Source organism: Hyperoodon ampullatus, assembly GCF_949752795.1.
Source record: "Hyperoodon ampullatus genome assembly, chromosome: 1".
Classification (NCBI taxonomy): Eukaryota; Metazoa; Chordata; class Mammalia; order Artiodactyla; family Ziphiidae; genus Hyperoodon; species Hyperoodon ampullatus.
The window spans coordinates 198,818,677-198,829,884 of NC_136914.1; the positions used below are offsets into that span (position 1 = coordinate 198,818,677).

At 56.8% G+C, this 11,208-nt stretch overlaps 1 protein-coding gene across 1 annotated transcript; it reads right to left on the reverse strand.

Annotated features, from left to right (window-relative positions):
• Positions 1 to 4,222: 4,222 nt before the first annotated feature.
• Positions 4,223 to 9,005, reverse strand: SFRP5 (secreted frizzled related protein 5; the record flags this gene model as incomplete). The annotated part of the gene is made up of 3 exons (XM_079716167.1): positions 4,223 to 4,700; positions 6,251 to 6,328; positions 8,483 to 9,005. 3 exons carry the CDS (start codon positions 9,003 to 9,005, stop codon positions 4,354 to 4,356), a joined length of 948 nt encoding a protein of 315 aa, XP_079572293.1. The 3' UTR covers positions 4,223 to 4,353.
• Between the last annotated feature and the right edge of the window lie 2,203 nt (positions 9,006 to 11,208).

Here is an 11,208-nt window from a genome sequence, read left to right on the forward strand (position 1 = left end):
CCTCCAGGGGAACAGAGGCAGCCTTGTGGCAGGAGCTCCCCCAGCTCCCAGCACCCCCCCATCTCCTTGGCTGGGTCTGTTTCAACACCCTAGAGTAGCACATTCCATTCTCTGGCACAGCTGGGGGCTAGAGGTTCTGGATTCCCCTGGCCCCAGCAGAGCCTGCCGTCTGGGCTGGGACACTGGGTCCCAGCCACACACATTCCAGCAGCAACCACCCCCCACGTTGGATTTCCCAAGGAGTGAACTTTAGCCAGGATTACAGCCGACTAAACAGTTGTGGGATGTGAGCTTCCTTTGTGGGACCCGAGAGGCTGGATGCTGATGGGGCTGAGAGAGGAGGAGGGGCGAAGGGGTGGGCTGCCCTGGGATTCGGGAGAAAAGCCATGGTTCAAGGATGGCTCTTCTGCTGCTCTCAGGGCCCTTGGAGTGAGATCTGAGCAGGGTCCCCAGAAATCTTCCTGTGAGGCAGGGTAGCAGACGCATGGCTGCTTGTACACCGATCCTGCCCACCTGTCCTCGGCTTTGCCCCCTGCAGGCAGTAGTACAGGGGCTAAGAGCATGGGGTCAAATCCTAACCATGCCACTAAGTACAGCTGTATGTCCTTCAGTGAGTTCATTAACCTTTCTGAACCTCAGTCTCCTCACCATTAAAATGGGGATAATAATAGTACCTACCTCAGGAGGCTTAAATTAAAATGCCCAAGTGCTTGAATATTTATATATTAATGGGCTGGATATATACTGAATGCTACTATAGTATTATATGTCTTCACTCCTCTATTGCCCTACATACTACCTGGGGATGTATTTTCTGATGCAAAACCACAAATGTGAATTCTCTCCCCCTTCTGGAAGTAACAGTTCTGGCCTTTAGATAAGATGTTCCTGTCTTTTCCTTGCCTTTCTGCCAGTAGCATTTCTTAGTTGATTAACAAATCAGTTAGGAATTTAATAAGCACTTATTTTGTGCAGGCACTGTGCTAGGTCAAGGCCTTTGGTTAATAAAAATACTAATTACCATTTAATGAGCATCTTCTAAATGCTGGGCATTGTTTCCAGGTATTTTTCATACATTTCCCTGCTTAACACTCAGCCACCCTGTGAAGTGGACATGATCACTCCGTTTTCCAGCTGGGAAATGTCCCCAGTGTCACATGGTCATTAAGTCACAGCACTGGAGCCCAGAATTGGCCTCTTCTCGCCTGATCCTGAGTGTCATGGGCCTACCCCAAATTCCTTCTGTTCTCTATCAGAACTCTCATTTTGCACCCAGCTGAAACACTTCCTCTGCCCCCTTGCAACTAGGACTGGCCATGTGACTTAGTTTTGGCTGGTGAGCGAGAAGTGGAAATCTACCAGGTGGAACTTGTTGGGAAATTACTGTTTTCCTGATCAAAAGGGCCAGAGGCAGCTGACGCGCCGCTTCTGCTCTTAGCCCTCTCCTGCCTTGCTCCCTGGAATGTGGCTGAGAAGTTGGGAGGAGGAGGCACCACCCCCTGGCAGAGCAGGAAGGCAGAATGAGCCTGGGACACGGACCTCCCACCTCCAGACCTCTTGAGTGGGGAAGCCTCGCTGTTTCTGGAGGGTTCTGCTCCCCGCGGTCAGATGCTATCATTCACTGATACGCAGTGCAGGTGCTCACTGGGCACCACCAGCCGCCTGTCTCAGGCTGGCCAGGAGGGAGTGTTCTGTGGCTGAACTGAATGCAGGGTGCGCTCAGGCCTTGCAGGTCCTCCCTGGTCTTTGGTCCCAGGGAAGAGACTGCCGGGGGCTCTGGCGGCAGGTGCCAGGGACAGAGCCAAGGTGCAGGGCAGGGCCTGACCCCTTAGTGGTGGTGGGTGAGGGGTGCCTCGCAGGATGGGCTAAGGGAACCCCTCCCCGCCCGCTCCCTCTTGTGGGCTGCCAGCACCTGACAGAGGTCAGTATTGTGCTCTGGCCAGAAGCAGCCTGAGTCCTGTGTATTCAGTGAAAAAAGAATCCCTGGTCCTGGTTGACCCTAGAAGTGCCCGTACATATTTGGTCGGGGTAGGAGGCTGGGAGACAAGGGGCGGTTTCAGGGAGCCAGGTGGGCTGGGCAGGCTTTGGGAGAGGGTGGGAGGCAGCGGCTTCCTCAGAGGTGAGGAGAAACACACAGGCCGCGGCCGCCCCTGACCTGTGTGGGGCACCTGACTGCCAGGGAGGTGATTTATGGGCAGGCTGTCAGGCCACCTGTTAGCCCGCACTGGCCCCTTGTTTCTCTGTGGCAGCGCGCTCCTCTGAGGGCTGCGGAAGCAAACCAGGGTTTTCCTTGCCTCAAGAGAACGTGGCTCCATTGTTTTGGAGGATCAGCAGGCCTTGACTGGACTTGGCATCCCAGCTGTACCCCAGTTGGTGAGGAAAGCCTTCTGGGGGTGTCCCCAGCCCCCCTGCTCTGGGTACGTCTGCCCTGTCCCTTAGCATCTGCTGACGGTCCCCTCAGGACTCTTTCCGGGCACCACCCCTCCCAAATTCTGGACGCATTACTGACAGCAGCCTGTCGCCTCCGTTTCAAGCCTTCTCCCCTCGCTGCCCCATCCAGCTCAAGGTAGCAGCCTCCATCTGCACTGAGCTCGCTGAAGAAGCCCCTGAGGCATTATAGCTGGCCCGCTCCCCGCATGCAGGACCAGGACCCTTCCAGCCTGCGGTAACCTCAGCCCCTCGCCCTCCTGCCTTAGCTGTCGGCTTATCCGGATGGAGGTTCTCAGCTCTGGCTGCACACTGCCCCAGTGGGCATCTAGAAATGCTGATTTTGGACCACCCTCCAGAGGTTCAGATTTCATTGATTTAGAGTAGAGCCCAGTAATTTGTAAAAGCTCCCTAGATGATTCGAAGGTTTATGTATTAAAATGCAGGTCTGGGGCTTCTTTGGTGGCGCAGTGGTTGAGAGTCCGCCTGCCGATGCAGGGGACACGGGTTCGTGCCCCGGACTGGGAAGATCCCACATGCCACGGAGAGGCTGGGCCCGTGAGCCATGGCCGCTGAGCCTGCGCGTCCGGAGCCTGTGCTCCGCAACGGGAGAGGCCACAACAGTGAGAGGCCCGCGTACCACCAAAAAAAAAAAATGCATGTCTGGGGTGGGGCCTGAGCTTCTGTGGTTCTCACCAGCTCTGACGTGATACTGATGCTCTGGTCCAGGGACCAGCTTGGAGTAGCACCTGTCCACACCATCATCTCCTGCACGTCCAGTGCCCAGGGGTGTTTGAGCTTTAGGGGTAGGAGTGACACGTTTAGGCCTCTGGCTCTTCAGAGTAGTTCCCTGTGGCCCAGCCTTTTGGGGGCTCCTCAGAGCAGGCACTGCCCGTGTCAGGGAGATGCTGCAGGACTGTGGGAGCCTTCTGATGGTGGGAGAAGGCTGGGGAACTTGGCATCTCTGTCCTTCCTCTGAGACAAAAGGACAGTCATCTCCATCGCTCAGTTAGTCTCGTCATGAGGATGAGAAGGGTGACCCTCTCTATGTATTCTCAGGGAATCCTGCGAAAACATGGGAATTGCTCTTTTTAGGCATTCCAAGTATGTCTGTGTGGACAGGCCGTGGGTTACGAAAAGGCCTCTTTTGCGAAGTCGTCTCTGAACACCCCACCGAGGACCCAGCTGATAAAGAAATCACCTGGCTAAAACCAGTTTGTTTTCTTTGATTTAATTAAAAACTTAAAAAAAAATAGAAAACCAAACCCTACCTGTATCAGTCTAGTATCTATGGCCTCGCAGCAGTAGCAGTAGTTTACTGGTCATCAGGATAAAAGGGACAGGTGGAGGCTGAGGAGTGCGCGTCTGGGAGCGGGGCTGGGCTGGGTTTCTCTCCGGTCCAGCGGGAAGGGAAACGGGCAGAGACGGGGAAGGTGGGGAGGTGTGGCTGGAGGGCACTGTGACCCTTTCCTTTCGGGGGGGCTCCAATGAGGACACGTGAAGGGGCCCTGGGGGCCAAGCACTGTCCCTCAAGTAGCTCAGCCTAATATCAGGACTTCCCTCTCCCAGGCGAGTCCCCACCGCCAACAGAGGGGAGCTGACACCACCGGCTATCCTGGAAACCACCTCCTCAGGCTGCTTAGAGCTCTCTTCTCTCTGCCTCCTTTCTCCCAACTGAGAAACCTCTGCTCCTATGGGAGGAAACCTTCAAGGACCCCAGAACCCCTCGGTCAAGGACAGCCTGGCTCCATGTCCATCCCTTAGTGCCCGTGCTGGTAGCAGCTCTGCACGAACCACCCTCCGGCAGGGGCTGGGTCAGCCTGGGAGTAGGGGGAGGCCAGGTGGGCAGGAGGAGAGAGTGCGCCCCCAGGGGCGGAGACAGAAGACAAGGCACAGCTGGCTGGGTGGGGCAGGGAGGAGTGCCCTTCAGTGGGGCTCCGCGGCCCCATAGAAGAAGGGGTAGTAGAGGGAGCAGGGGTAGGAGAACATGAACTTGACCGCGAACTTCATCTCCTTGTTCTTCTTGTCCCAGTGGTAGACGGCCGTGAGCAGCAGCTGTCCGTCCACTTTGCGGCCCATGACCAGGAAGCTGCCAGCCAGGCTCTCCAGCTGCGGGCAGGGGCAGCCAGCGCCGTTCTTCATGTGCAGCACCAGCCTCTTGGTGTCCTTGCGCTTCAGGGGGCCCGGCTTGAGCAGCTTCTTCTTTTTCTGGGCTCCAATCAGCTTCCGGTCCGTGTTCTCTATCTTGATCTCTCTGATGCGCATTTTGACCACTGTGTGTTGGGGTGGACAGAGGGATGGCCTGAGAACCCTCACGTTTGCTCAGGATGCTGGTGGCCCCATGCTTGGTGCTCTGCCTGAAGCTCCAGGCCTGGGGCTTGGGGAGATGGAGCTTCTGCGTGTACACGCTGATAGTTATGAAGCTCCCATCATGTGCTGGACTCGCATGGGCATTATCATGTTTCATCCTTGAAGCATGGTGGGGAAATGAGGTTTGGAGAGGTGGTGATGTGCCTGAATTCTAGAGCCTGGGTTGAACTGAGGTCTGGCCTGTGCCTTTCCATGACACCAGGTGCAGGGTGGAGAGCTCTCCGTGGGGAGTGGAGCTGGGTGTGGGCTCCCTGGGAAAGGAAAATATTGGGGGTGGAGCTGACCAGTTGGAGGGAGGATTTGGTGGAGGGGGCGTCCTTGTGATGGAGGAAGGCTGGATTTCATGATCTCTGGGGATGCTTCCAAACGGGATTTCTGGCTGCGTGCGCGCGCGCGTGTGTGTATTTTGCAGGGGTTGGTGTTTGGAGCAGTGGTGGCTCTAAATGCTAGACAGCCAGCTCTGGGGGGGGCGCCCTTCTCTGTCGCATGTGCTGATTTCCATGGGTAAGTGCTCCCACCGTGACCCACTGAGTCACGGAGCGCAGGGTTGGGAAGCACCGCATACAACCAGCTCTTGCTGGGCAAACCCACTGCTGTAATCTGTGTGCAACTGTGTAGTGTGGGTGGGAGTGTGGAGTGTGGTGCTGTGTGTTTTTGTGTGTGAGAGAATGTCTGCGGTGTGTGTAGGAGTGTGAGTGTGTGGGGTAGTGGAGGAGGTGGTTGAAGGCCAGAGAGCCTAATGGAGTTGGCAGCGGTCACTTAGGCCAGCGTCCTCCTTCTGCGGGCCTCTGGGTGCCCATCTCTGGGAGCAGCCAGGGAGAAGCCAGAGAATAACTGTGGCCGCCCAGGGAAGGACAGTGTTATAAAATCTCTTTCCTTCTCCCCCCACCCCCTTTCTCTCTCGGGCACGCACACACCTTGCAGTAGTAGTGTCCTTTTTCCAAACAGACTAACGACATCAAAGACCTGCTGCAGGAAGGATTCCATTGCTTTCTCTTTTTCATAGACAGAGGAGGCTAAGACACAAAAGGGGAGCTGACCTGGCCAAGACCACACGCTGGGCTGCGTGGTCCGCACAGGAGCCAAGTCCTGACTGCCCCAGGAATGGGGAGGCTCCAGGATGAGGCTGTGAGACGGGTGACCACAGCTCCCCTGGCCAGAGGTGCATCAGGTACTAGGCAGAGGTGCCCAGGGACGAGGGGGCTGCACGTCCATCCTGGAGCCCATCTCTCCCCTCTGCTGCCTCCATCCATCTCTGGGCCAAGCCTGCTTCCCCTAAAGAGAATCCAGCCCTGGAGGCCCCTCTGTAGTGAGTGTCAAGGGAGGGCCGCCGGAGCCCTGGCCAGGTATGGACCATGGCCTTGAGGGGCTTTTGAAGTCCCTGGGATGACCTGCAAAAAGGAGGTACATTTCTCTATGGAGAGGGCAGTGGCCATGTGGGCTCTACACTCACCGAAGTCGCTGGAACACATCTGCTCCATGAGGCCATCAGCGCTGTGCTCCATCTCACACTGGGCGCAGATCTTAGTCACTGAAGAGAGAAGCAGGGGTGGGAGAGGGGATCCGAGTCCATAGAGCCACTTAGGGTTCAGGCTCCCCCACTGACCAGCCACCTCCCCCTGCCAAGCCTCCACTTCCTCATCGGGAAACAGGATGATGATAATGATAGTGCTCACTGAGTGGTCGTGAAGTTCAAAAGGTCGTGAAGGGACAAAACTGACCAGGTGGGCACTATTGCCCCATGACCCCGGCCGCTGCGACCATGATGTGCACTGTCTTTTTCTAAATTTTGTCTCATTTAGTCCTCAGCCTATGAAGTAGGTATCATTATTCCTCTTTTTTTTTTTTTTTTTTTGCGGTACATGGGCCTCTCACTGTTGCGGCCTCTCCCGTTGCGGAGCGCAGGCTCTGGACGCGCAGGCTCAGCGGCCATGGCTCACGGGCCCAGCTGCTCCACGCCATGTAGGATCTTCCCGGACCGGGGCACGAACCCGCGCCCCCTGCATTGGCAGGCGGACTCTCAACCACTGTGCCACCAGGGAAGCCCCATTATTCCTCTTTTAAAGAAAAGGAAACTGAGGTCCAGAGTGGCTACCCAAGTCTGCAAAGCTAGTGAGAACTGAGCTTAGAACTCAGGATTTGTGACTCCTAGACTAGTGCTAGGGTGGGGATGTTTGCGGGGTCTTTCTAGGAACCCAGGCTCCAGACAGGTGGGTAAATAAGTGACGCCGGCAGGGCAGGGACTGTGGTAAACTGAGGAGCACCCAGTTTAGCATTACCAGAACTTCCGATTTTTCAAGGAAAGCCAAAACTCTTTTCGTATGAAATATTGTTTTGTCTGTTGGCCACACAGATACCTCGGGCTGCCTCTGGTCCTACCACACAGCATCTGACCTCGCTCTCTCTGCCTTCTGGTGGGTGCCCTATCGTGGGGGAGAGAGAGGCTCAAAGCGGGTGAGAGTGGGAGGGCAGAGCCAGGTGGGAATCCAAGCCTGGGATTTCCCTGCTTTCCAGGATGTTAATGTTCGGGCTCCAAGAAAACCAGAATAAAGGAGCCATGCCTAGGATCCCTGCTGGGGACTATGCTGTCTCTGCTTGAGCTGGGTCTTTCTCCCCTGCTTCCTGGTCCCACTACTAACCTGGGAATAGGGGGTTTCTCTTCTCTCAACACTCTTTGGTCACAGGACCCCCACCCAGCCGCAACTCTCAGGTCCTGTGTGGGTGTGTAGGACTGGGGACTGCATGGGTGAGGTTAGCTTTGAGGGGTGGGTGGGGTGTGGTGGAGTCCAGTTGTTTCTGGGGGGCCGGGTCAAATGGAAAATGGAGGAGTGGTACTGCCCTTTGGGAAAGTCCCAGAGCCAGGGGTTCCCTAGATTCTGGGTATTAGCCACCCAGGCAAAGCTGCCCTGCTTGGTGCCACTGTTTGTCCTCCTGTCTGGTGCTCAGCCTGGGCTTACTCTGCCTGGAAGGAGTCTGGCAGAGGGGGTGCACAGTGAAGGGGAGGCTGAGGCCAGAGAGGAATTAGGGGTAATGGGATTGGGGGTGGGTGGGTGGGAGGTGGCACTTAGGATCTCATAAATTTTGGGAACCTGGGATTGCTTCCTATTTTACAGATGAGGAAACCAAGGCTCAAAGTTGAGCAACTTGCCCAAGGGCTCCTTGTCAGGGGCCAAGCCTGGCAATCTGCTCACTCTTCTGCACTGAGCCTTACCCAAAGGTCTCCCAACCTGGGGGACTGGGGAAAGAGTGGGAAAATTTAGGGTTCCCACGTGCAGAAAATGGGGATAGGGTGGAAATCATAGCCCAGAGTGTGCTTAGCAATCCTGGGCATTTGTGGGCTGAGAGAGGTGATGGGGCATTTATTGGAGGCCTCAGGATGGAGTGACAGCATTGGGCTCCCCCAGGGATTCCAGAAGCTTGGGAAGGTGGGAGCTGTGAGGGAAGTCGGGGAGGTTTCAGGAACGGAGTTGGAATGGGGGAGAACCAGTGGGAATGTCCACAGCCGCAGGTGGGAAGGCTGGTAGGCTTCGGGCGACATGCAGGGCTGAGCAAAGACGTGTGTGTGTGGCACCTCTGGGGGCTTGAAGAGCTGTGCTAAGGGGTTGGGGGAGCGGCATCTATCCCGTCGGAGCGCGCGGGGCGCCAGGGGCTGGGGGTAGGGAGGTGGTGGCGGCGGCAGCGCTACCTGGAGGCGCGGTGGCGGGCAAGTGCCCGAACTGCACAGCGATGCAGAGGTCGTTGTCCAGGGGAAACTTGTGGCAGTGCAGCATCTCGGGCCAGGGAAAGCCATAGGCCTCCATGAGCGGCGCGCAGCCGGCGCGCACGGCCTCGCACAGCGAGCGGCAAGGGTAGATGGGCCGGTCGAGGCAGACGGGCGCGAAGAGCGAGCAGAGGAAGACCTGCGTGTCCGAGTGGCAGCGCTTGGCCAGCAGCGGCAGCCAGCTGCTCGCTTGCTGCTTCACCTCGGCCAGGCTCTCGTGCTCCAGCAGGTTGGGCAGCCGCATGCGCTTGTAGCCCACGGTGTGGCAGAGCGGCAGGTCGGCGGGGATGTCGAGGCACTGAGGCGGCTTGGAGTACGAGCGCCCCTGCAGCGGCTCGGTCTGCCAGCCGTAGTAGTCGTACTCTTCGCCGCGCCCCGGCGCCCCGTGCAGCGCCCCCAGCAGCAGCGCCAGCGCGGCCGCCCGCGCGCCCCCCGCCGCCGCCCGCATGGCTGCACAGGCCCCCGATGCTCCCCTGCCGCTGAGGTCGCCCAAGTGGGTGGCAGCCTCGTTCCGCGTCCGCGCGCACAGAGTGATCCTGGCGCCTCCCACCTTGAAGCTCCAGCCCCGGCCTCGCCGCGCGCCCCAGCCAATCTCCGGCCGCCCGGCCCCCGCCCCGAGGCGGGGAGGCAGGGTGGCGCCCCCCCTGCGCCTCCTGCCCCGGGGCCTGCGCGTCCCGCTCAGGGCCGGCTCTTGTGCCTCTCTCCCGCTCGCCCACTCCGCTGCCACTGACCCAGCCTCGCCTTGCGCCTCTCCACGGAGCTCCCTCACTTCCCTAGGCTTTTTCCTCGCCCCTCGCCTTCTCCATCCTTCCTCCTTATCTCTCTCCGCCACAGCCTCTCCTGTTCCTTTTCTCACTCACTTCACTTGGTTATCTCTCCGTCTCGGCCCTTACCACTCTGCTCTGTTTTCTCTTCCCTGACACCTCGGTTCTCCCTTCTCTCGGCAGGAGGCTCCTGGCTGCCCACACTCTCCTGGTCCAGGCAGGCAAGTTCTTCACTCCCAGTCCTCACGCATTTATTGAGCTCCTGCTTGGTGCCGGGCAGCGTGCTGAGTGTGTGCAAGGCTCGAGGGGCTGGGGAATCAGAGAGGGATATGATCCAGAACCCACCTCCGGGACATCACAGCTTAGTGGGGGCAAAGATAATCATACCTACTATTTAGTGAGCGCTTATTAAGTGCTTCAGACACGGCACAGCACTTCACAGCCTTATCAACCATTTCCAATGATAGCTAACACTTATTGGGTGCTTCCCATGTGTCAAGTCTGTTCTGAGCATATTGCATAAACTATCTCATTTAATCTTATAATAATGCTATTAGGTAGGCAGATACTATTACTATCCTCACTTTACAGATAAAGGCACTGAGACAAAAAGGTTAAGTAAAGATTGGTGCCAGGACTTGAACCCAGGAAGTCTGATTCCAGAGTCAGAGCTCAGATATGACCAGGAGGTCTGGATTCTGAGTCTGCAGGCTTAATGACTGCGGTGGGAGGTGCTCAGAGAGGTGAAGTAACTGGCCGTTGGTCACATTGCTAATAGATGAAGGAGCCATGATTTGAGTCCAGGTGTTGGGTTCCAAAGACCAGGGTTCAACTACTCTGCCCGAAGATAAATTCCAGCTTAGGGTAGGAAACGCTGAGAGAGGAGACTGTACCTCCTCTGGGAGCCTAGAGAAGGAAGGAATTGAAGAAGATATCCAGGGAGGCATCAGAGAGGAGGCAGCTTTCAGGAAACCCATGTCTGGGGTCTTTGCCTTGTCTGGACCCTGCCTTCCGTTGGCTTTCCTGTGGGAGGAGCTTTGGACAAGAGGCTTGGGGGTGGGGTGGGAGGCTCCTTCCTGAGAACCTAGCTGGGGAACTGACTCCCCAGCCTTTGGTAGGGAGATACCCTGGGGAGGTGTCTTGTAGGAGGGTTTGGGGTGCTGTGGGGGGGCAGGAGTTCTGGGGCACTTGCCGCCTCCACTCTTGCCCTAACATCCTCCCCATACCCATCCTCCTGAATGTTTCCAGGCTCCCATCTTCCCATGGATCTATCCTTGCAGTGGTAGTGGAGAGGGGTGAAGGATCACTTCTCTTAGTAGTCAGCAGACACACAGGAAGCACATACTGTGTGCAAGGCTCGAGGTGTCTGTCCCACAGTTGGGGCTGCAGAAATGCAAAAGGCATAGGCCCTGCTTCATCTGATCCAGTTGTGAGAAAAAGACACAAGGCAGGGCAGAGGAGGCAGAAGAAAATTAAGCAGACAGAGGCCTAGGGTGGGACACGATGTTCTTTTGATGTCCAGGATGACCTCGTTGGGTCTGGGGAGAACAAGCTTTCCTGCCCTTTCTCCCTCTCCCAACCCCAGCGTGAAGAGGTTCTGGGGGTGACCACTCAGAAGGTGAAGGACCACTCCCTGCAGGGCCAGACGGTGTAGTAATGGTGCAAGAGCCTGGACTCTGCAGACGGCAAGAGCCAGGTTCAAATCCAAGTGTATATACTCTCTGAGTGACCTTGGGCAAATACTTAGCCATTCTGACCCTTCATTTCTTTGTTTGTAAAATAGAACCGCCTCAGCAGTTATTGTGTGGGGCAAACAAGATGGTGCATGGAAAGAAAGCCTCCTGCACAATGCCAGCACATCGTAGATACCTAGGGATGTTAGATTGC